This window comes from Mobula birostris, chromosome 14 (genome assembly GCF_030028105.1).
Source record: "Mobula birostris isolate sMobBir1 chromosome 14, sMobBir1.hap1, whole genome shotgun sequence".
Classification (NCBI taxonomy): Eukaryota; Metazoa; Chordata; class Chondrichthyes; order Myliobatiformes; family Myliobatidae; genus Mobula; species Mobula birostris.
The window spans coordinates 94453357-94478830 of NC_092383.1; the positions used below are offsets into that span (position 1 = coordinate 94453357).

Sequence of the window (25474 nt, forward strand, 5' to 3'; positions counted from 1 at the left end):
TGTCAGAATAAGAAGGTGGGTGGGTGGGGTGGGGGTTGAAGTAAAAAGCTGGGAGAAGATAGGTGGAAGACAAAACGGGCTGAAGAATTGGTCCTTCAACCTTTGGGCTCAATTTCAAAGACTCTTCATCTCATGTTCTCGATATTTATTGCTTATTTATTGATTATTATTATTTCTTTCTTTTTGTATTTGCAGAGTTGTCCTTTGCACATTTGTTGTTAGTCTGTCTTGTGTGTGGTTTTTCGTTGACTCTATTGTGTTTCTTTGTAGTTACCTTGAATGCCTGCAAGAAAAGGAATCTCAGGGTAGTATATGGTGACATATATGTATTTTGATAATGAATTTCCTTTGAACTTTGAACTTTTTAAACTTTGTAATCTGATAGGAGAGGAGCGTGGACCATGGGAGAAAGGGGAAGAGGAGGGGAATCAGAGGGCGGTGAGGGGCAGGTGAGGAGAAGTGAAGGGGTATTCCTTTATCTCACGCTAGCTTGGGTAGCTTTGCTGATCGACGGCATTTTCTGCGGTGGGAACAGATTCTCTTTCCTTTGTTCCCCTCATTATTTTAACCTCCTCTCTATGATCCGCTCAAAAACTCCTCTAAACATTCTTGTCTTCCCCAGAGCGTGGCACGCAGGACTGGATACTACGTTCCAGCTTTGGCATACTCATCCTCCCCGTCACTGACTGTTCGTGCTGCCTCGGGGGAGCAACTGATATGATCAAATGTTCCACCAATGCACAGAGAGAGAGTGAAAAGTTTGTATATGCTGTGACAAATCATTCCATACGTACTGATGGAAGCTGACTTGAGCCTGGTGGTACGTGTATTCTGACTTTTGTATCATCTACCCGATGGGGGGGCGCAGGCAGGAGAAGGAATGTTTGGGAGAGTAGAGTCCTTGACTATGTTTGTTGTTGTCCCGAGGCACAGAGAAGTGCAGATAAGATGAATGGAGAGCGGGTTATTTTTCTGATGCACTGGGCTGTATTCACAGTTTCTTGTGGTCACGGCCACGGTATTTGCCACCCTAAGGAATGGTGCTTGGTGCTACCATCTCTGCTGGGTCCAGCCCGTGGAATTGTGATGGATCAGCCAGTCTGTCAGGTTAGATTCTGTGAGGAAGGCTGCGGCAGGCTGTTGCTGGTCTGACCTGTGAGATCCCTCTCCCAATGTAGACATGGTCAGGGGATTGAGTTCGAGAGCCATCAGGTAGGGGTGCTATGGTAAAACCCTTGTTAGATCACACCTGAAGTACTGAGTTCAGTTCTAGTCACTTCATTATAGGAAGGACATGGAAGCATTAGAGAGGGTACAGAGGAGATTTACCAGGATTAGAGAGTTTGGCTTAAGAGGAAAGGTTGAATGATCTGGGGCTTTTCTCTTTGGAGTGAAGAGAGGTGAGAGGTGATGACAGACATGTACAAGATGATAAGAGGCATGAATAGAGTGGACAGCCAGAATCTTTTACCCAGGGCTACAATGGACAATACCTCACAGCATCTATTTAACCTGAGTGGCAGAACGTTTAGCAGAGATGTCAGAGATAAGTTTTTCACACAGTGTGTAAAATGGGCTGCCAGGGGTGGCGATAGAGGCAGATACAATAGGGACATTTAAGGGGCTCTTAGATAGGCACATGAATGAAAGAGAAATGAAGGGTTATGGCTGTGTAGGAGGGAGGGATTAGATTGATCGCGAAGTAGGTTTATATAGGTCAACACAGCATTGTGGGCCAAATGGTCCTGATGAAGGGTCTCGGCCTGAAACGTCGACTGTACCTCTTCCTAGAGATGCTGCCTAGCCTGCTGCGTTCACCAGCAACTTTGATATGTGTTGCTTGAATTTTCAGCATCTGCAGAATTCCTTGTGTCTGTGTTATACTGTTCTGAGTTTCAACGTTTCTACCCAGTAATTAGCTGATTGGGTCATTTCAGAGTCAACCAGTGAGAAGCTGGGAGGTGATAGGTGGAAATGGTTACGTGCTGGAGAAGAAGGAATCTGACAGGAAAGTATCTAATGGGAGAAAGAGCACCAGAGGGAGGTGATGGGCAGGTGAGGAGAAGAAAAACTTAGGTGTAAGAGATTCTCAAGATGCTGGAAATCATGAGCAATGCACAAAATGCTGGAGGAACTCAGCAAGTCAGTCAGCCTCTATGGAGGGAAATACGGGCTGATGTTTTGGGCTGAGACCCTTTCTCAGGACTGGTTTAAAAATTGATTTAAAAACTTGCTTTTAAAAAAAAAGACGGATAATTTTGTGTGCCAGTCACAAGGAAGGAACAACTATTCATCCCTACCTGATGTATATAATGTTTTTTTAGTATTTTATTTTCCTCTGTAATTTGTTGGAAGCCTCATGTGGTGGAGTTCCACACAGCCTTCAGCACAAAGTTTACCGCAGTGAAATGCCTGCTACCGTGGCATGTTTGTTCACCATAAACAAACCCTTCACCCCAGCTGTGAGACACAGCCTGCTCTTTGAACCACACTTGTTGTTCTACACCTGGCAGATGCCCTGGGCCAGACTGCAGGAAGGTTGAAGTATGTGGAAACCGATAGAGGTTTACTGAAACGCTCCCACAAATAGGGCTTCAGTCCCATCTCTAGGCACAGTAGTCAACAGTCTCAGCATCAAGACACCGATTACATCCACTCCATGTGCTTTTTTGTGGAGTATTGAACGAAAGGCATAATAAAAATAACAAAAACAAAATCATCAATACTTAGCAGGTGACACTGCAATAGAAACATAGAAAACCTACAGCGCAATACAGGCCCTTCGGCCCACAATGCTGTGCCGAACATGTACGTACTTTAGAAATTACCTAGGATTACCCATGGCCCTGTATTTTTAAAAGATCCATGTACCTATCCAGGAGTCTCTTAAAAGGCCCTATCGTATCCGCCTCCACCACCATTGCCGCCAGCCCATTCCACGCTGTCACCACTCTCTGCATAAAAAATTTACCCCTGACATCTCCTCCGTACCTACATCCAAGCACCTTAAAACTGTGCTCTCTCGTGTTAGACATTTCAGCCCTGGGAAAAAGCCTCTGACTATTCACACGATCAATGCTCTCAGCATCTAATACACCTCTATCTGGTCACCTCTTATACTCCGTCGCTCCAAGGAGAAAAGGCCAAGTTCACTCACCCTATTCTCATAAGTCATGCTCCCCAATCCAGGCAACACCTTTGTAAATCTCCTCTGCACCATTGCTACAGTTTCCACATCCTATAGGTGGTATCGTACTCAATGAAGAAGGTTGTCAAAAATTGCTAGTGGATCTTGATTTGCTGGGTAAGTGGGCCAAGGAATGGCATATAGAGTTTAATGAGGATAAGTCTGAGGTGTTGCACTTTGGAAAGTCACATCCAGATAGGACTTTCACAGAAAATGACAAGGCCCTGATGAACATTGTGGAATGGAGGGACCTTGGCATACAAGTACACGGTGTCCTGAAAATGGAGTCACTGGTAGGTGAGGGAGAAGGCTGGCCTTCATCAATCAGGGCTTTGATATGAAAGTTGGGAGGTCATGATGCACCTCCAAGAGGACCACAACCTTGTTGTAGGGTTTGGAGGCTTGCGTGCCTCAATAACCCAGAGAGCTATGTAGGCTAGAGCCAGGGCTTTATACTTTGGCTCTTTGTAGGGTCACCCATGCCAAACAGGTCAAAGGGTAGAGGCCAGACTAAGAGTGGTCCACCAGTCTTCCAGGTTCAGGGGTTCAGCTCAGGGCTAAGAACCCTGACTGGTCAAAAAAAACTGTTACTGAACCAGGAATGAAAAATCCTTCTACGTCTGAGCACGGCGGTATTTCAGAGCCTCCACCTGGGATTTGCATGATTGACAGGAATGAAAACCAAGAGGAAGCTACTGACAGGATGAAGGAAGCCCTGAACTCCACCAGAGATAGAGGATCTTAATTGCTGCCCTAAACGCCAGCAGCACAATGGGAAGTAAGTAAGACGGGTGCAATTGTACACAGTATGGTGAGACTACACTTAGAGCAGGGATACCGAATCTTTTTTATGCCAGACGAAAAGATTTACAAAGATGTTACCAGGACATGAGAGACTGAGTTATAGGGAGATGTTGGACTCTATTCCTCGGAGTGTAGAAGGCTGAGGTGAACTGAAAGAGGTTCATAAAATCACGAGGAGTATCAATCAGGTGAATACACACAGTCTGGTTTCCAGGATTGTGGAATCAAACTAGACGATGTAGGTTTAAGGTGAGGGGGGAAAGATCTAATAGAAAATTCAGGGGCAACCTTTTGCTCAAAGGATGGTATCTACTTGGTTGAGACATCAACAACTTTGAATGACAGTTAGACAGGTATTGGAAAGATATATAGGGCTATAGGCCAAAAGCAGAAAAAAAAAGGGATTTGTGTAAATGGGGCATTTTGGTCAGCATGGACTAGTTGGGATGAAAGGCCTGTTTCTGATCAAATACACTTAGTGTCTGCTTTATTGGGTACATCTGCACGTTTATGCAAATATCTGTAGGGTTCTCAGTAATATTAGATGGACTGTTACCTGTTAATTGCCTATTACAAAATGGCTTCTCTGAAGTGTTAAAATAAAATGGTTTCTCGTACTGTTAACTGCTGAGTAAGGAGTTCTCTGTGGCAGCATGTTTGGGTTATACTTAGTGATAATGGAAATTGTATTCGTTTGCTAGCCAAAGGAAGTCATGTTATGCTATCTTGTATGTGTGTGTTGAGCTGAGGATCGCGGGCTTTTCAGGAGGAGAACCGAAGAGGAAAGACACGCTGGGCACGCTCTGGTCGACCACCGTGGTTGGTCCCAGGTGGCAGGTCAAGGAGGTCAGCGGGTATCGAATGGTGGAACAAAGACCCCGTTAATTGAGCTCCAACGGTTGTGCACAAAGTGGTTGAACTCTGCTAAGTTTGGTGCCTTTTACTTTCCTTTTATATTGTATCTCTATTAATTACACAGTTCCAGTAAGATCTATAAAGTGTAATCTGTAAATCGTACATTGTGTGCTGTCTGATATTTGATGTGTGAGTTTGTACCAGGTGGCGTTACACAGCAGCTATGCAAACGTGAGACACATGGTTTGCCAGGCAGACAGGGTTTCCCCTAGGTAAACACGAGCCGATAGCCCTGAGCGTTACATATCTAATCAGCCAATTATTTGACAGCAGCTCAATGGTTCCTTAAGGTTGTTCTAGCTGGGGGCGGGGGTGGTAATGGGGACAAGCTCTCATTACCTATTAAATGCTCCCAATGGTGTGCGCCTCAAATAGCCTCTGACAACCAAGTCCACCTCCTGGCCTTCACATGTAACTTATTTAACCATTTCTTCAGACAGGAGAAGGGGCAAAGGCAGGTTACTAGCACCTTAAAACCAGTCACTTCGGGCAGATGGGGCTTGTCAGCCATGGTTGGCAGCTCATCGAGGAGAAGGAAAACTCTGATTTCAAACCTCCACTGCTTTGCAGCGATACTCACTCATGGGGAAGGTTTGGGAGGTAACCCTGAAGGAAAAATCCGGAGCTGGAGTCCCTAAGGCAGACCTACATTGAGTTCAATGCTGACGGGCAACTCCTGCAACGCTGCTGCTACCAAACTGTTTTGGTCTCTGCCGTTCCTTTGGATTAATCAGATGCATGGAAATGGAGAGATTGCTACATGGCAACAGCTTGCTCTCCATATCGTACTGCCCAGGCTCGGGTATCTAGACAGCTAGGGTACAATATCCATAGTCAACTCTGACCGACAGAGGCCCTCACCTCACAATGTGTAAAATCATGCAGGCATGGTTAAGTGGTTCAGTTGTTGTTCAGACTAGACATCAGAATGGGGAAGAATGTGATCTAATAGACTTTGACACTGGAATGATGGTTGGTGCCAGACAGGGTAGTTTGAGTATTTAAGAAACTGCTGATCTTTTGAGATTTTCATGCCCAAACAATCTCTACAATTTGCAGAAAATGGTGTAAAAATTTTTTTTTTTAAAAACTCATCCAGTATACAGTAGTTCTGTGGGCTAAAATGCCTTGTTAATGAGAGAGGTCAGAGGAGAATGGTCAGACTGGTTCAAGCTGACAGGAAAGAGACAGTAACTCGAGGAACCATGTGTTACAACAGTGGTGGGCAGGAGAGCATCTCTGAATGCACAACACATTGAACCTTGATGTGGATGGGCTACAGCAGTAGAAGACCGCACCGAGTTTCACTCCTGTATCTAATAAAATGGACACTGACTGTCGTCGTGGCTGTCCCTCGAGGTCAAGGATGATGGTCTTCGTTCTGTTGATCTACTTATGGGCTCTCAAGTGGCTTATGAGTCCAATCTTGGAGAAGTGGCCCACAGAGCGAAGACGCCTGTGCGTGTATTTGTTTAACGTGTACTTGATGTTGCACTCCAAGAAGCACACAATACTTCACAAATCACCCAACTGATTCCAATGGCATGGAAACCACGACGACTGGAGCTGATGGATTTGTTGCAGCCTTCATCCGCCTTCACAGCCGTTGAGTTCGAAGTAACTTCGTCCGCCTGTTCCACTGTTGAGGTCTTGGTTGGATTGTTCGTTGTCAGGGACCTCACCCTCGACCTTACCGCCATGGGTGACCCTACCAGGAGCTTAGCTCCAGACGGCATCACTGTCGTGATCTCAGGACCACACAAGCTTCTCCACCACGACAAGGTGACAATCCACAGAGAAGGATACACTGACTGTATACAGTATCTAAACCCGGTATGTAGCATTAGATCTTCTATTTATAAAAGGACCTGCTTCCTGAATTTTTATTTTCAGCTTCAGATTCTTAGATAGTAGAGATGTATTTAATTTTGTTTTGCCGCTATTATTTGTTCCTAGCCCACAGAAAACAGGATTACACATCTCAGGGAAAGTTTAGAGAAGTAGGTGAAAGTTCACCCATATCTGAAGTGAAACAAGATCTTGCTGTGAATTTCCATTCCCAACCAGTGAGAAGTAAATAAACTCATTCACCCCTCATTACTGACAAACCGCCTCTTGCACAACGATGTGGACAAATGCTTTCAGCCTGTTGTTCATCTGGTCCTGAGAGTCCCTAGTCACTTCCATAGAAAGGCTCTCCCAAATCCATGGCCTGCAGTTCGGACTTTATCTGAACTTTGTTCCAATAACCAGTAAAACACTGATGTCTTTTTACTTTGATGAAGAGAGATTCAGAAAACCACACCAGGATTCTTGAACATTTCTTACACAGATAACTGAATGGTGATCTGTGTGTCATAAACCATGAATTGGAAACAATGGCATCAACAAGTGACATTTACTGAGACTGAAAGAATAGAATCAAATTTATTATCACTGCTTTGTATAATGTCAAATTTGTTGTTTGGAGGCAGCAGTACAAGGCAAAGGTATAAAATTGCTATACTTTGTAAAAGACCATAGCTTTCCCAAGGACCTTCTCCCTAGTATGGCAACTTCACACACTTCTGCCCCCGACACTTTCGAACTTCCGGCATACTGCTAGTGTCTTCCACAGTGAAGACTGATGCAAAATACCGTGTTCACCAGCAACTTTTATGTGTGTTGCAAAATACTTATTCAGTTCATCCATTATTTCCTTGTTCCCCATTACTACCTCTCCAGCATCATTTTCCAGTGGTCCGATATCTATTCTCACCTCTCTTTTACACTTCATATATCTGATGAAAAAGTAAATAAATAGTGTAATAAAAAGGAAATAATGAGATGACACACAAAGTACCGCAGGAACTCATCAGGTCAGGCAGCTTCTAAGGAGAATAAACAGTCGAGGTTTCTGAGTCGTCTGAATTCAGCTTTCTGGGTGTCGTTGTTGACCAAAATCTCAACTGGTCCTTTGAATGAAGACTTGGTCAGGATCAGGTTTAATATCACCAGCATATGTTGTGAAACTTGTTGGTTTGTGGCAGCAGTACATTGCGATATATAATAATAACAAAACTATAAATTACAGTAAGAAATATATATATATAAAGTCCAGTAAGTTGTGCAAAAAGAGTGCAAGAAAAAAGAAAGACGAAATAACGTAGTGTTCATGGGTTCATTGTCCATTCAGGAATCTGATGACAGTGGAGAAGAAGCTGCTCTTAAAACATTGAGTGTGTGTCTTTGGGCTCCTGTACCTCCTCCCTGATGGTAGCAATGAGAAGAGGGCACGTCCTGGGTGTTGGGGGTCCTTAAAGACAGATGCTGCCCTTTTGAGGAATCGCCTTTTGAAGATGTCCTCGATGCTGGGGAGGCGAGTGCCCATGATGGAGGTGGCTGAATTTGCAACTTTTTCTGATTCTGTGCAGTGGCATCTCCATACCAGTCGGTGATGCAACTAGTTAGAATGCTCTCCACATTACATCTGTAGAACTTTGTGAGTGTCTTTGGTGACATGCCAAGTCTTCTCAAACTCATAAAGAAATATAGCCACTGTCGTGCCTTCTTTGTAATTGACTCAGTATGTTGGGCCCAGGATAGATCCTCAGAGATTCTGACACCCAGTAAGGTGAGGACAAGAAGAACTCAGTTCTTGCTCTGACCAGTACAGAGGAGAGGTGTGGAAAGTAGATGAAGTGGGCTCTGTAAACTATGGGATAGGGGAATATCAGCTGATCATTTCACAGCTAATTACAACTTTGCAATGCACCAAAATCAATCATTTGTAAATCTTTTCCACTCTTCATGGTGAAACAGGATTTCAGTCTGTTATCTCTAAACGTGCAGCGCTACTGTCTCTGCAATCAAAATGGGTTTGAAAAGTACAAAAAGTCCGGCTTTCAGTGTGGACGCTAATTCAAACACCTGTCTACCATGTGGGTATGTGTGATCTCATGGCTTTGTGTTAGAGTCATTGTTCTCTCTAAGCTATGCGGGTGCACTGCTGTGCAGTGACTGAAATGCTCCTTTGTTGCCGCACAGCTGGAATTGAACGCAGCTAGAAAAAGTTTACAAAACATGAAAGATTTCCTTTGTTGTATGTGATCTTTCAAATTTCATTCTAAATATTCATAGTATACATATTGAACAATAAATAATTAAAGTGTTGCACAGTTTTCAGGCCATGTAAAAATTTCCTGCTCCGAGCAACGGTTGGCCGCGCAGTTGTAGAAAAAAACTAAGAGGGAATGTTGCTTAGAACAGAGAACTGACAAGAGAGGTCTTTACCCAAGAGTGTGGCACTCTGTCTGCCAGAGAGTGGTTGAGCTGAATGGTGTTGATGTCTTTAAGACGAGACTGGATAAACATTCAAAAAAAAACTTTGTCTTATGAGCTGGGGCTTTTCTCTTTGAAGCGAAGAAGGATGAGAGGTGACTTGATAGAGGTGTACAAGATGATAAGATTAGAGCGAGTGGATAGCCAGAAACCTCCTTCCCAGGCATAACTTTAAGGTGATTGGAGGAAAGTATATGGGGATGGGGGAGGTGAGAGGCAGGTTTTTTACGCTGAGAGTGGTGGGTGCGTGGAACACTCTGCCGGAAGTGGTAGTAAATGTAGATAGGTTAGCGGCATTTACGAAACTCTTAGATAGGCACATGGATGATAGAAAAATGGAGGGCTATGTGGGAGGGAGGGGTTAGATTGATCTTTGAGTAGGTTAAACGGTCGGCACAAAATCAAGGGCCGAATGGCCTGTACTGTGCTGTAATGTTCTATCGTTCAAAGGTATGAGCATGAAGGGAATAAGGGACCAATGGATCTAGTTGTGAGGAAAGAAGGGAGGAGACTGACGTGGAATATAAATGCAAGCACAGACTAGTTGGGCTGAAGGGTGAGGTTCTGTAACCTTGTTGTGATCTTGGGAATACAGTCACAAACCTGGAAACAGAAAGCTCCCACCAGCAGGAGTGTGATACCGGAAACATGCACTGACTTGGCGGTCATTATTGAGGATGATCCTCTCCCTCCCCACAGCGCCACATCACAAAGTTTGAGGAGAAAGGTCACTTCAAGTGGGACAAGTAACATCAAAACAAGCAACCTGTTTGGAAAAGCTTGATCTGTGGTTCTCATCTGAAAATAGATCTCAACTTTATCACCTAACAGAGAAATGGTCCAGTGTCCCTCTCAGTAAGGTGCCAAATAACGCAATGTCACCGTGAGCGTCCCAGGTCTGAGTTAAAGGCATCTTAACTGCTTTTGCACCTTAAATCCAGAATCATTTATCAAAATACCAAATAAATGCAGGTCTCTTTGCAATACTTGTTTCATATATATACGCAAACAACAGGAATTCTGCAGATGCTGGAAATTCAAGCAACACACATCAAAGTTGCTGGTGAACGCAGCAGGCCAGGCAGCATCTGTAGGAAGAGGTGCAGTCGACGTTTCAGGCCGAGACCCTTCGTCAGGACTAACTGAAGGAAGAGTGAGTAAGGGATTTGAAAGTTGGAGGGGGAGGGGGAGATCCAAAATGATAGGAGAAGACAGGAGGATCTCCCCCTCCCACTCTCAAATCCCTTACTCACTCTTCCTTCAGTTAGTCCTGACGAAGGGTCTCGGCCTGAAACGTCGACTGCACCTCTTCCTAGAGATGCTGCCTGGCCTGCTGCGTTCACCAGCAACTTTGATGTGTGTTGCTTGTTCATATATATACACCCACATTCAGAGGTCACTTTATTAGTTACCTCCTGTGTTTAATAAGTTGGCTCCTGAGTGTGTGTTTGTGGTTTTTCGCTGCTGTAGCCGATTCATGTCAAGGTTTAATATGTCATGCATTCAGAGATGCTCTGCTGCACACCACTGTTGTAACGCGTGTCAGCTTGAACCAATCTGGCCGTTCGCCTCTGACTGATCTCACTGACAGGACATTTTTGCACTGGATATTTTTTTTTAATTTTTTGCACCATTCCCTGTGAATTCTAGAAGCTGTGGTGTGTAAAATTCCCAGGAGATCAACATTAACAAGCACATATACAGGTGTATTTAATAAAGGGGCCTTTGAGTGTAAATAGGATACACCTTGTATTGAAAAGACAGGTAGGTAGACAGAGGGAGTGGGATGGCTCTGCTGATAAAAATCAAATCCTTAGAAAGAGGTGAAATCTTGTGGGTAGGGTTAATAAACTGCAAGGGTAAAAAAACCCTAATGGGAGTTATATGCAGATCTCCAAATAGGTAGCCAGAATGTGAGATACGAATTACAATAGAAAATAGAAAGGGTATGTAAAAAGGGCAATACAATGTTGCGATACTCATGGGGGATTTCAATATGCAAGTAGATTGAGAAAATCGGGTTGGTTCGGGATCCCAGGAGAGGGAATTTGTAGAATGGCTTTTTAGAGCAACTTGTGACTAGGGGAAAGGCAATTCTGCATTGGGTGTTGTGTAATGAATCAGATTTGATTAGGGAGTTTAAGGTAAGGGAATACTTAGGAGACAGTGATTATAATATGATAGAATTCACCCTGGAGTTTGAGAGGTAGAAGGTAAGGTCAGATGTATCGGTATATTACATTGGAGTGAAGGGAATTACAGAAGCATGAGGGAGGAGCTGCCCAATGTTGATTGGAAGGGAACACTAGCAGGGATGATGGCAGAACAGCAATGGCCGGAGATTCTAGGTGTAATTTGGAAGGCACATTTGGATTTGAATACATACCAAAGTTGAAGAAGTATTCGGAAGGCAAGATGAGGCAACCATGGCTGATAACTGAAGATAAAGACAGCATAAAAGTAAAAGACAGCATATAATACAGCAAAAATTAGTGGGAAGTTAGAGGATTGGAAAGCTTTTAAAAACCAACAGAGGTAACTGAAAAAAAACATGAAGAGAGAAAAGATGAAATCTGAAGGTAAGCTAGCCAAAGAGGATACCAAAAGTCTTTTTTCTAATATATAAATAGCAAAAGAGAGGCACGAGTAGATATTGGACCACTAGAAAATGATGTAGTAACAGGGGACAAACAAATGGCAGGAGAACATAAAAAGTATTTTGAGTCAGTCTTCACTGTGGAAGACACCATAAGTATACCCGAAATTCGAGAGTGTCATGGGGCAGAAGTGAGTGTAGTTGCTATTACTAAGGGGAAGATGCTTGGGAAGCTGAAAGGTCTGAAGTTCTGGTGAATGAGTCACCTGAAGCAGATGAACTACACCCCAAGATATTGAAAGAGGTAGCTGAAGAGACTGTGGAGACATTAGTCATTATCTCTCAAGAATCAGTAGATTCTGGGATGGTTCAGGAGGACTGGAAAATTGCAATTTTCATTCCACTCTTCAAGAAGGGAAAAAGGCAGAAGAAAGGAAATTATAGGCCACCAGGCCTGACTTCAATGGTTGGAAAGACGTTGGAGTCCATTATTAAGGATGGGATTTCAAGGTACTTGGAGGCACATGATAAAGTAGCCCAAAGTCAGCAATGTTTCCTTAAGGGGAATTAACAGTTCTCTGATGAAATAACAAGTAGACTAGACAAAGGAGAGTCAGTGGATGTTGTTTACTTGCATTTTCAGATGGCCTTTGACAAGGTTCTGTAAGTGGGCCAGCTTAACAAGATTAGAGTCAATGGTGTTACAGGAAGGTTACCAACGGATAGAAGATTGGCTTACGGACAGGGGCAAAGAGATGGAATAAAAGGGGCATTTACTGATTGGCTGCTGATGATTGGTGCTGTACATCAGGGACTGGTATTGGGACCATTTCTTTTCATATTATATGTCATTGATTTTAATGACAGAATTGGTGGCTCTTTGGCCAAGTTTGCATTGGTCAGACTGCACTTGCAATATTGTGTGCAGTTTTCGTACCTCACCTAAGAAAAGATGTGGCGGCATTGGGCAGGGACCAAAGGAGGTTCATGAGAATGATTCAAAGAATGAAAGGGTTAATGTATGAAGAATGTTTGATGGCTCTAGACCTGTACTTACTGGAGTTTAGAAGAATGAAGGGGATATCATTGAAATCTGTTGAAGATTGAAAGACCTAGATAGAGTGGATGTGGAGAGGGTGTTTCCTTTAGTGAGGAAGTCTAGGACCAGAGGGCACAGCCTCAGAATATAGTGACACCCATTTAGGACAGAGATGAGAAAGAATTCCTTCAGCTGGAGGGTGGTGAATCTGTGGACTTCATTGCCACAGGCAGCTGTAGAGGCCAAGTCATTGGATGTATTTAAAGCAGAAGTTGATAGGTTCTTGATTAGTCAGGGTGTCAAAGGTTACGGGGAGAAGGCAGAAGAATGGGGTTGAGTGGGATAATAAATCAGCCATGATGGAATGGTGGAGCAGACTTGATGGATCAAGTGGCCTAATTCTACTCCTATGTCTGATGGACTTATGTTCTTATAACACCTTACAGCACCAGCAATCAAAGTTCAATTCCTGCTGCTGACTATAAGGAGTCTGTAGACTCTCCCCGTGACTGTGTGGATTTCCTCCGGGTGTTCCATGTTCCTCCCACAGTCCAAAGACGTACGGATTAGGGTTCATGAGCTGTGGGCATGCTAAGTTGGCGCAGGAAACATGGCGACAGTTGTGGTTAGTCCCTAACACATTCTTGGATTGTGTTGGTCATTGACGCAGAACGATGAGTAGCGCTGCATGTTGCGATGTACTTGTGGTAAATAAAGCTAATCTTTAAAAAGCTGGAGAGTCAGGCCTTGCAGGAATGCAAGTCACCAGTGTGCTCATCTGGGGATTTGACACTTCACGTGGGCAAGACAAGGCAGAATGTACCCCTACCACTGTCCACCCTACTGATCAATTGACATTCTGCTCAATCTCAGTCTGTTTGTCTGCCTTTGTGTGCAGTTTTTCATTGATTCCATTGTATTTCTCTGTACTGCTGTGAATCATCATCATTATGTTCCCTGTTGTATGACGTGGGCAATCATGGTCTTTTCATGACCATGATTGTTCTTGGCAAATGTTTCTACAGAAGTGGTTTGCCATTGTCTTCCCCTGGGCAGTGTCTTTACAAGATGGGTGACCCCAGCCGTTATCAATACTCTTCAGAGATTGTCTGCCTGGTGTCAGTGGTCACATAACCAGGACTTGTGATCTGCACCAGCTGCTCAAACAACCATCCATCACCTGCTCCCGTGGCTTCATGTGACCCTGATCGGAGGGGGTGGTGGGTGGTACATCTTGCCAAAGGGTGACCTGCAGGCTCATGGAGGGAAGGAGCACCTTACACCTCCTTTGGTGCAGACGTATCTCTATTGTGAATGCCCGCAAGAAATGGAATCTCAGGGTAGTGTATGGTGACATATCCACACTTTGATAATAAGTTTCTTGGAACTCCCATGACAGTGTATCCCTGTCCTGAGTTATTGGATGTAAGGGAACAAACACATTCAGAAAAAAGTTGGCCTGTGATGTTGTGGCATCCACTCCACACTTCAAGGCCCATTGTCCCGGCTACACTCCTTGCCTGCTTTCCATCAGTGCTAGGTTGAGTATTCAGCTAGCACCTTAGCCTTGTAAACAAAAAACAGACAAAAATGCTAAAACAGCAAAGCTGCTGTCTGATGCACCACAAGGCACAGAGAGGAACAACAACATTCAGAAAAGTAACTTGCCTGTTCTTGCATAAATAAGGATAGAGGAAGTAAGTTTGAATGACACCATTTGAATTGTAATTTGAATCATGACAAACTTCAACTCTCACACAAATACATTAGTGATACTTTGATTTCAATTTGCCCAGCACCATACTTTCTCATTTGAAACAGGAAGGCTGGATCCCCGGTGATTTCTGCAGGTTCTGTTATCTTCCACGGGTTGTTTACGATTCCAGAACGATCTTATCTTTGTCAATCCCAAGCCATTCTAACCAATATGTAGGTACTCTGACCCCACTCACCTTTCACCTACTTTCCTCATTTGTAAACTATTTTGAGTCAGAGTGACCAATCACAAAGAAAATTAAGCAACTTGAAGCTTGTATTTATGTTACCAAACCCAATTCCCGTAAGTGATATGTGCTTTTATCCAAAGTGTACACTGGGTGAATGTACAGCCAGTGGCAGACCTTCTCATCTTTGTGATACCACGACGACTGCAAACTCTTCGAAGGATGCCCGCCCTGGAGAAATTTAAATCTTCCCTTCGACGGGAGTTCAGTGAGACCCTGTCTCATTGCTCCCTCTCTCTGATCTCTGCTGCTCGCTGACTCTTTGACCACGTGCTCCCTCAGCCACGGTCACACTACCATGGCCATGCATCCTTCCTGGGAACTTGCCTTTGCCGCCATCTTATGCCACATGGCTTCCAGATCCGTTTTGAGGCTTCTCGGCTTGGAGTCCTGATGAAGGGTCTTGGCCTGAGGCGTCGACTGTTTACACTTGTCCATGGGTGCTGCCTGGCCTGCCGAGTTCCTCCAGCGTTTTGTTTGTGCTATTTTATTAGGTACCTTCTGTACCTGATAAAATGGCCACTGAGTGTATGTTCATGACACACTCAGTGCTGTTGTAGCCCATCCACTTCAAGGTTCAAAATGTTGTGCGTTCGGAGGTGCTCTTCTGCATGCCAAATATGGTTATTTGTCAGTTTGAACCAGTCTGGCCACACTCCTCTGACCTCTCTCATTAACAAGACATTTTCATCCAGAGAACTACCACTCACTGGATTTTTTTTGTTTTTCAGACCATTCTCTGTAAACTCTACATGTGTGCATGAAAATCTCAGGAGGTCAGCAGTTTCTGAGATACTCAAACCACCCTGTCTGGTGCCAACAATCATTCCAGGGTCAAAGTCGCTCAGATCACATTTCCTCCCCACTCTGATGTTTGGTCTGAACCACAACTGCTCCTCTCGATCATGTCTGCATGCTTTTAATGCATTGAGTTGCTGCCAGGTGATTGGCTGATTAGATACTTGCATTGACAGGCAGGTGTACAGGTGTACTTGTATTGTGGCACTGAGTGTACAGTCTGTCCAACTAGCTCACTGCACTTTGGTTGACAGGCAATGCTCAGAGTCTGGCCAGCGAAATGGAGGAGTCATATGTCAGGTGGAGGCTGCTGGGATCAACCGTCCCTGGGGTAGCAGGCTTCCTCCTCTACGTGAGGGATTTATTTATTTAACTATAGAGATACAATGCAAACTAGGCCCTTCCTGGCTTTCGAACCACACCACCCAGTGATCCAGCCCCAGTTTAATCCTAGCATATTCAAGGGATAATTTATAATATCCAATTGACCTACCAACTGGCACATCTTTGGACTGTGGGAGGAAACCAAAGCAGCAGGAGGAAACCCACACAGGAGAAAGTACAAACTCCTTACAGGCAGCTGCGGGAATTGAACGTGGGTCGCCTGTACTCTAAAGCGTTGTGCTAACCACGATGCTATCCTGCCAGATGTAGGGGTACTTTTAAAAAGTAAATTAGGAGGAAGCAGGGGATAATTAAATATTCTGGGCAGATAAGATAACAAAGCATACTAAAACCTAAAGGATTCTGTAGTACACTAAGCGCAGAAGGATTTCTGGGAAGAGAGTAGATTCCCTTAAGGTAATCAATGTGTGGAGCTGCAGGGAATGGGTGAGGTTGTGATGTTGTGTGAATTGAGGGGAAGGGAACAGTCTCTCCTGAAGCATGTCAACAGGGGTTCGATTCTGACACAGGTTCTAAGGAGTTTGTATGTTCTCCCCTTCACCATGTGGGTTTCCTCCAGTGTTCTCATTTCCTCCTACAGTCCAAAGGCGTACGGGTTAGCTGGTTAATTTGTCACACGGGTGTAATCGGGCAGCGTGGACTTGGTAGATTTTTCTGGGTTACTGGATATAACTCTGATTAATACCAAAACTCACATTACATCTATTTACGTATCAGACAGTATTGGCACAGTAGTGTAGCGGTTAGGGCCTTGCTATTACAGCTGGGAGCATCCCAGAGTTCGGGGTTCAATTCCGGCGCCCTCTGTAAGGAGTTTGTACATTCCTCCCCAAGAATATTTGTGTTTCCTCCAGGTGCTCTGGTTTCCTCCCACTGTTAGTAGGCTAATTGGTCATGGTAAATTGTCCTGTGATTATGATTGTTACTGCCGATTACACTGCTGGCGTTTAGGGCAGCAATGAAGGTCCTCCAACTCTGGTGGTGTTCAGGGCTTCCTTCATCATGGCTGTTGCTTCCTCTCGGTTTTCACTGTCGGTCATACAAGTCCCGGGTGGAGACTCTGAAAGATCACCGCACTCAGATATAGAAGAGTCCTTCATTGCCGTTTCCATAACAATTTTGTTTGACCAGTCAGGGTTGTTAGCCCTGAGCTGAACCACGCCACCCCCCAAACCTGGAGGACCAGTTGACCACTCTTAGTCTGTCCTCTACCCTTTGACCTGTTTGGTATGGATGACCCTACCAACAGCCAAAGCATAAAGACCTGACTCCAGCCAACATAGCTCACTGGGTCACTGAGGCATGCAAGCTTCCAAACCCTACGACGAGTTTGTGGTCCTCTTGGAGATGTCCTGTGATTAGGATATAGGTAAATAGGTGGGTTGCTGGGTGGTATGGCTCATTGGGCCAGAAGGACTTGTTCTGTACTCTATCTCTAAAACAAATAAATAAAAATTATGAAAGAATTGCTGTCGGTGATCTTGAAATGCATTAACAACACTCACACAAAAATTGCGTCAGGACTGAGGGACTCAGCACAAAACATTGACTATTTAGTCCTCTCTGTAGATGTTGCCTGACCTGTGTTTTGTGCGTGTTGCTCTGGATTTCCAGCACCTACACAACCTCTTGTGTTTATTAAGGTGGATGAATCCCCTGGGCGTGACTAGGTGTATCCTCAGATGTTGTGAGAAACAACGGAGAAGATGGTAAACACAAGAGATGCTAGAAATCCAGAATACATCAGAAGAGAACATCCTCACCGTGCACGTTATGCACAAACATGAAAAGTGTTCATTCATGTTGGGATGATCTGTCCGTCTTCAGCCCATCGCCCCTGCTGGGGCACAGGCCGCTGACGGCAGCTCACCAGAGACCTCTGTTCTGGGCCAGTCTTCCAAATTGTCCCAGGTGTGGCCCATTTCACATCTTCTAGGCAAAGGTCCTTCCTAACTGAGGGACGAGGCCTCGGGAGCTCCTGTTGGCATTTCTGCAGCACTGGGTTTTTACAGGATGGTGTTGGTAGCCCCATGCCCATCCCTCCTCCTTGGCAGCTGGGCTTGGGACCGTCCATGGCAGAGTTTAGGGTGACTCATGCTTACATGACTGGATTTTCAACACTGACTCATCGGTGAGGTAGCTGTGTCTGTCAGTCTGGCCTCAGTCAGCTGGTGGTAAAGTTCAACTGCACCATTTCATCTACAGGTCCTGGCAAAACTGAATATTGAAGAATTACCAGCCCTGGGGGAAGCAAAGTTACAAACCAGAGTTGCCAAGGAATTTGAATCAGATTCAGGTTTATTATCACTGACATGTTGTAAACTTTGTTGTTTTGCAGCAGCAGTACAGTGCAAGACATAATAAAAACATTACTATGTTACAATATCATCATCATGTGCCTTTTGTATGACATAGGCAATTGTGATTGTTCTCGCCATTTTTCTATAGAAGTAGTTTGCCATTACCATCCTCTGGGCAGTGTCTTTACAAGACGGGTGAGCCCAGCCATTATCAATACTCCTCAGAGATTGTCCATCTAGGGTCAGTGGTCACATAGCCAGGACTTGTGATGCTCACACCACCATCCACCACCTGCTCCATGGCTTCACGTGACCCTGATCGGGGGGGCTAAGCGGGTGCTACATCTCACCCAAGGAGGACCTGCAGGCTAGCGAAAGGAAAGGAGAGCCTTACACCTCCTTTCATCGAGACATATCTCCACTCTGACACCCATTCATGGTCACATTCATGGACCATTCAGAAATCTGATGGTGGAGCTGCTCAGAAACTTTGAGTGTGTGATTAGTGATGGCTTCTTGAGGGATCGCCATTTGAAGACGTCCTTTGCAAGAGAGAGGCTTGTACCCATGGTGGAGCCAGCAGAGCCCACTGTCCTCTGCAGCCCCTTTCGATCCTGCACATTGGCGCCTCCACGCCAGGCCGTGTTGCAGCCAGGGAGATTTCCCTCCATCGTACAACTAGAGAAATTAGCAAGTGTCTTCGGTGATGTACTAAATCTCCTCAAGCTCATAACAAGGTAGAGCCGTTGGGATGAAGTAGTGTCGACGTTTCAGGCTATTGTGGAGAGCTGCTTAAGGAAAACAGGAGTAGAGTTAGTGAGTGAGACAGGGAATATGTCATGAAGGTAAATTCTACCTCCCCGTATTGTGTGTTCAGTCTGATCCTCCCTCTCTCTGGACCGACCCTAAGTTGGCTCACATGTAGCTGCAGCTCACCCCTGCATCTTCCATTTCTCTTCCTCTCTGTCTGCTCACTTTCACCGGATTTATCCTGATCTAAATGGATGTATTATGCCAGATGAAATCCATTTTTCTAACAAGCAGATAACCATATCTTACAAGTATGCTTTCAGGTTTTTGTGGTAACTTTTCCCAGACAGGTTTTAACACCTGTCTATTGCCTCATTGAACAGGGAGGGGAGGGTGGCAGTGTGTTTACTTATGAGATAATCATTAACCTGACCCACATCCGGGGAGCTTGTCTGGACAGATTAATCAGAATGTGATCAGCAGTAAATCACGATCCCATAAAATGATCAAAATGATTCAGATTTGGACTTATTTATCACACGTACGTCAAAACAAACAGCGAGATGCATCGTTAGCGTTAACAACTACCGTATCCTAAGGACACACTGGGGGCAGCCCACAAGTGTGCTACACATTTGGCACCAACATAGCATACCCACAATGCTCAGCAGAACAATGCAGAATGCAACAAGTAACAAAACAACAGCAGCAAAACTAGGCCTATTCCTCCCCCTCAACCAGATCCTGCTGACCGTGGTGCCAATTTCCCGCGTCCAGTCCATATCTCTCCAAGCCCTGGCCCAAGTGCTTCTTAAATGATACTATTGCACCTGATCAGCCACTTCCCCTGGCAGCTCATTCCAAATACTCACCTTCCTCTGGGTGAGATGCTGTTCTTCAGGTCCCTTTTCAACCTTTCACCTCTCAGCCTAAATCCATGGCCCCCCCCCACCTAGTTTTGGACTCCCTACCCTAGAGAAAATACTGTTACCATCAAACTTATCCCTGCCTCTCATAACTTTAAACCTTTCTATAAGGTCGCTTCTCATTTTTCTACATTCTAAGGAGTAACCTCCTGACCTGGCCAATCTCTTCCTAAAACTCAGGCTCTCTAGTCCTGGTAACATCCTCATTAATCTTTTCTGAACTCTTTTCCAGTTTAAACACATCTTTCCTACAACCTGGCAACCAAAACTGTACTCCAAGTGCGGCCTCACCAACAGTTTATACAACTGCAACCTAACCTCTCAACTTTTGTACCTAACGCTTGGACTGATGAAGGCCAGTGAACACCATTGTTACCACTCTGTCTACCTGCAAGATGGTTTTAAACAAACTTTGTACTTGTATCCCTAGGCCCTTCTGTTCCATTCACGATTTGTTCATCGTACTAATCCTATACTAGTTTGACTTTCCAGGATTGTCATCTCACAATTATCTGTATTGAAATCCATTTCCCATTCCTCACCCACTTCCATAACTGATTAAGATCCATTTTCATCTGAAAACCCATCATTACTTCCGGTAAGGTTTGGTCCCACATTCTTGGAAATCCCAGTGACGAAGACTATTGATGAGGGACTCACATCAAGTGGAACAGCACAGAAACAGGCCCCTTGGACAACCACATCCTTACCAACCATCATGCCTATCTATGCTAATCCCATCTGCCCATGCATGGTAAGAATCCCTTTGAAATAATAAATCAAATTAAGGCATCCATTAGTCTTGCGAGACCATGGATCTGCACCTGGAAAGTCTTCACTCTCCAGGGCGCAGGCCTGGGCAAGGTTGTATGGAAGACCAGCAGTTGCCCATGTTGCGAGTCTCCCCTCTCCATGACACCAATGTTGTCCAAGGGAAGGGCATTAGGACCCATACAGCTTGGCACCAGTGTCGTCGCAGAGCAATGTGTGATTAAGTGCCTTGCTCAAGGACACAACACGCCATCTCAGCCCTGGGAGAAAGCCTCTGGCTATCCACACAATCAATGCCTCTCATCATCTTACACACCTCTATCGGGTCACCTCTCATCCTCCATCACTCCAAGGGAAAAGGCCAGGTTCACTCAACCTATTCTCATAAGGCATGCTCCCCAATCCAGGCAACATCCTTGTAAATCTCCTCTGCACCCTTTCATTAGGCATATATAAGAGACTCTTTCTCTGTTTTTCTCATCACTCTCTCTTTCCCCCACCACTCTCTTTTTCTCTCATCTTTCTGTGACGGTGGAAGAGATGCCAGGATGGTGTGTTGCCTCCCAGGTCAAGGGGGTTTCAGAGCAGCCAGCGGCCGTGTTGCGCGTTGGCACCAATAACATACTGTAGGTAGAAAGGAGAAGAGGTCCCTTAGGGAGTTAGGAAAGAGGCTGAAGAGCAGGACCTCTGAGGTAGTCATCTCTGGATTACTCCCAGTACCATGAACTAGTCAGGGCAGGAATAGGATAATAGTATAGATAAACCAGTGGCTGATGAACTGGTGCAGGGGACATGGTTTCAGGTTCTTGGATATAATTGGAACCTTTTCTGGGGAAGGGATGGCCTGTACAAGAGGGACAGCTTGCACCTAAACTGGAGGAGAACCAATATCCCGGATGTGAGGATCACTGGTGCTACTCGGGAGTGTTTAAATTAGTTAGGCAGGGGAAATGGGGACCAGAGCACCAGGTTGGAAAGCTGGAGGGACGGAGAAAAAAGGTAGATGTCAGGGTCAATAAAAACAGACAGGAGGAAAGTAATAGATAGGACCAGACCATAGTTTGAAGTGTGTGTGTATTTTCATGCTGGGACTACTATGGGTAAACATGGAGAGAGGGCATATTTTCACAGGAGGTGTGAGGGACAGATTTTTTACAGAGGGTGGTAGATGGTTGGAAAATGCAGTCTTCTCATCTCTCTCCTCTTTCCAGTCTCTCTGTCTCTGTTGCAGACACACGTTGATGTATGTATATCAATATTAGCGTTATGTTATACGAATCTTCTATCTAGCTTCTGTCCCTGCTTTCTCTGCGAGAATTTTCCTACCGCTCAGGTTAAATCTCGACACAGTTTCCCGTCTACACCAGCTGTCGGAGCCCCGCCTGAGGTGTGTCATCTGTTGTACTTGGAGCTGAGGCGTGTGGTTCGGTTGTTAAAGGCCCGCCATTCCCGGAACAGAGAGCCCTGTTATTCCTCAACACACAATCACCAAAACGTGTTCCACTTTAAACACGGGCCCAGCAGCCCCGGTCACAACCTTGACGTGAATATTCTGATCTCCAACACCGCTCAGCAGGCTGCCCTATCCTCGGCGTTCTGCTGGGTACTCTACATCTCACAGAGACGTTTCTTCGTCACCCCGGCCGTGAAACACCCATCTTGTGTTAAATCAAACATTTGATCAAAGCCCTTTGCTTGAAAGTTCCCCGAGCACTGCTTGGAGTCAAAGTTCAAAGTAAATTTATTATCAAAATACGTACATGTTACCATATACATGGCTGGACCTAGTCCTTAAACTGCTGGAGAACAGTGCGGAAAGAACAGGTGCTGTTTTCTCCCGGTAGGGATTAGTTTTTAGTTCCAAGTGCTCCTGTCACGTTTTGTCACCCTGCAGCCTTATCCTTCAATCTCTTTGAATTATGGAGGACAACATGTGTATAAATGTCTCTCTCCAGCAGACTTCATCGTGATCATCATGACTCCGGCATTTCTACTTTTTTTTAAATGTTTCTTAATTGTACGTGTGATTTTTTTTTGTGTTCTATCGCTGAGCCGCAGTGAACCATTTGATTGGCCTATCGGAAGTTCTCTTTGAGAACTAGTTGACTTGATCAGCATTTCTGATCTGGCTGTTGCTCACGATTGCACTTAATAAAAAAAATTAAAAATATGCTACCTTCAATTCATTTTCTTCAGAATCAGATTTAATATCACCGACATATGTGGTGAAATTTGTTAGCGCTGCGGCAGCAGTACATTGCAATGCATGCAAATATGGGAATTATCAAACAGTCAAACTAAATAAGCAGTGCAAAAATAGAAATAAAGAAGGTAGAGAGGAAGTGTTCACGGGTTCAATGTCCATTCAGAAATCTGATAGCAGAGGGGAAGAAGCTGCTCCTAAATCGCTGAGTGCGTGCCTTCGAGCTTCTGTACCTCCTTCCTGTTGAGAAGAGCGGTGTGGTGTCCTGGGTGGTGGGGGTCCCGAGTGATGGTCCCCACCTTTCTGAGGCATCGCCCCTTGAAGATGTTCTGGATACCACGATGGAGCTGACTGAGTTTACAACTCTCTGCCCCTTATTTCGATCCTGTGCAATGTTTCTCCCCACCCCCGTACCAGGCGGGATTTTCTTGCAGGCATTTGGAGAGAAGTAAAAAAGTTAGAAAAATCTCTATATATAGCCTGACAGCCAATGTACAAAAGACTGAAATAGTAATGCTGAAATATAAACTGTAAAAAGTTCTTGAAAATATTAGTGCTAAATTTTTTAAAAATGAACGCAACGAAACATACTAGAGCGTTTTAATCATCTTTCTTACAAAAGGAAAGGAACGCGTGATTTAGTTATTTTTTGGAAAGACCGGAGAGATCTGCTCAATGTTTAAGTGTTAGACCCAAGGGCAAGGATAACACAGGGCGTGTGCGTGAATAATCCTGAGACATTCCTTCATCACCGGCGGACTCAGTTCACCTGAGACACTCCCAGACAGGAGTGTCAGTTAAAAACAGAAGCTCACACATGTCGAGGCAGAGACGGGGCTGCGCCAGGTGGGATCACATCACAAGACAGGCAACCACTGGGACAGGAGAGTTTACCATCGGTAATGTAGCAGTCAGACTTTCCGGATTAATGGGAGATGTTTTTTCTGAATAAACACTTCCCAATAAATTATGGAAAATCCAATTTATGGATTTCAAAATGCTGTTTACTTGAATTATCTTATTGGATTGAAAAATTACAATGATCTGGAAACGTTCAAGAGCATGGGATTGCTCAGTACTGGAAACCACGAACATACGTTCTGACATGACTGTGTTTTGATTTCAGTTGCAAAAGTTGACTTTAGTTTTAAAGTAATTCTGTATTGGCAGATGGTTCTCCAAATGTTTGAATAACGTCCGAATGTTTCTTTAAAAATATTGATAGTTTTGTGTTTTTCTTTTTGCAGGGCGTATACTTTTAAGAAGTCAAAGAACAATAAGAAGCTGCCTTTGAGTGTGAAGATGCTGCTGCTGATCCTGAGCCTGGGTGAGTTTAAAAGTTCAAGCGCTGAGCATCAGGTAGACCGGTTATTAAATATGTTGTTCTGTTGTGATTCTATTTCTTGAAAGCCTTTATTATGCTTCAACTTGTAAATGAAGATGTCTCAGGAACTTGTGAGTGAATGAGTTTGACAAATGTGTTGGTTTGAAGAGAGTTGTAAAATTAGTCAGTCCCATTATAGCTTCAGAAAGGTGGCGTCCATTATTCAGGACCCCCCTGCCCAGGTCATGCCCTGTTCTCATTGTTACCATCAGGAAGGTGGTTCAGGAACCTGAAGGCACACCATCAGTGATTCAGGAACAATTTCTTCCTCTCTGCCATCTGATTTCTGAATGGACATTGAACCCATAAGCACTACCTCACCACTTTTTTTTATTCCTGTTTTTGTACTGCTTATTAATTTAACTATTTAATGTACACATGTACTTACACTAAATTCAGTTTTTTTTCTATATTTATCATGTATTGCATTGAACTGCTGCCACAAAATTAGTAAATTTCACAATACATGCCGGTGATATTAAACCTGAATCTGATTCTGATTCTGAACGTACTTACATCTTACCTGAAGTACTGGTGCTTTGAAACTATCACCGACATCCATCAACTGAATCTCCCACTAGGTCCCACACCTGACCATTAATGTTCCTCCTAAACTGCAAATATAGCAAAGAGTGGTGAGAAGATGTTTGAGATCTCAGGCATTCTCCATCATAAAGAGGAATCTGAATTTGAACAAGAATAGTAGAAGTTTCATATCGAGGAGAAACTCAGTAGAAAGGCAAAGGTAGAAAGGACCGGCCAAGGATGGGGCAGGTGGCTGTGATACTGATGAGAAAACAATGACCCATCCCGTCAGCAATGGGCAGTAATCTTCTTACACTTTGCACTTTGGTAGGACCAACCAGGGTAGGACTTACACAGTGAACGGTAGGGCACTGAGGAGTGTCATAGAACAAAGAGATCTGGAAATACAGATCCATAATTAATTGAAAGTGGTGACACAGGTAGATAGGATCATAAAGAAAGCTTTTGGCACATTGGTCTTCATAAATCAAAGTACTGAGTACAGGAGATGGGATGTTACGCTGAAATTGTACAAGACATTGTTAAGG

At 44.4% G+C, this 25474-nt stretch overlaps 1 protein-coding gene across 1 annotated transcript in view; it reads left to right on the forward strand.

The window, feature by feature from the left end:
* Nucleotides 1-23859: 23859 nt before the first annotated feature.
* LOC140209561 (laminin subunit beta-3-like) overlaps nucleotides 23860-25474 on the forward strand; it is a 47890-nt gene continuing 46275 nt past the window's right edge. The window contains exons 1-2 of the mRNA XM_072277827.1: nucleotides 23860-23916; nucleotides 24265-24344. Coding sequence (XP_072133928.1) covers nucleotides 24320-24344 — 25 coding nt within the window. The 5' untranslated portion in view covers nucleotides 23860-23916; nucleotides 24265-24319. The remainder of the gene's footprint in view (nucleotides 23917-24264; nucleotides 24345-25474) is intronic.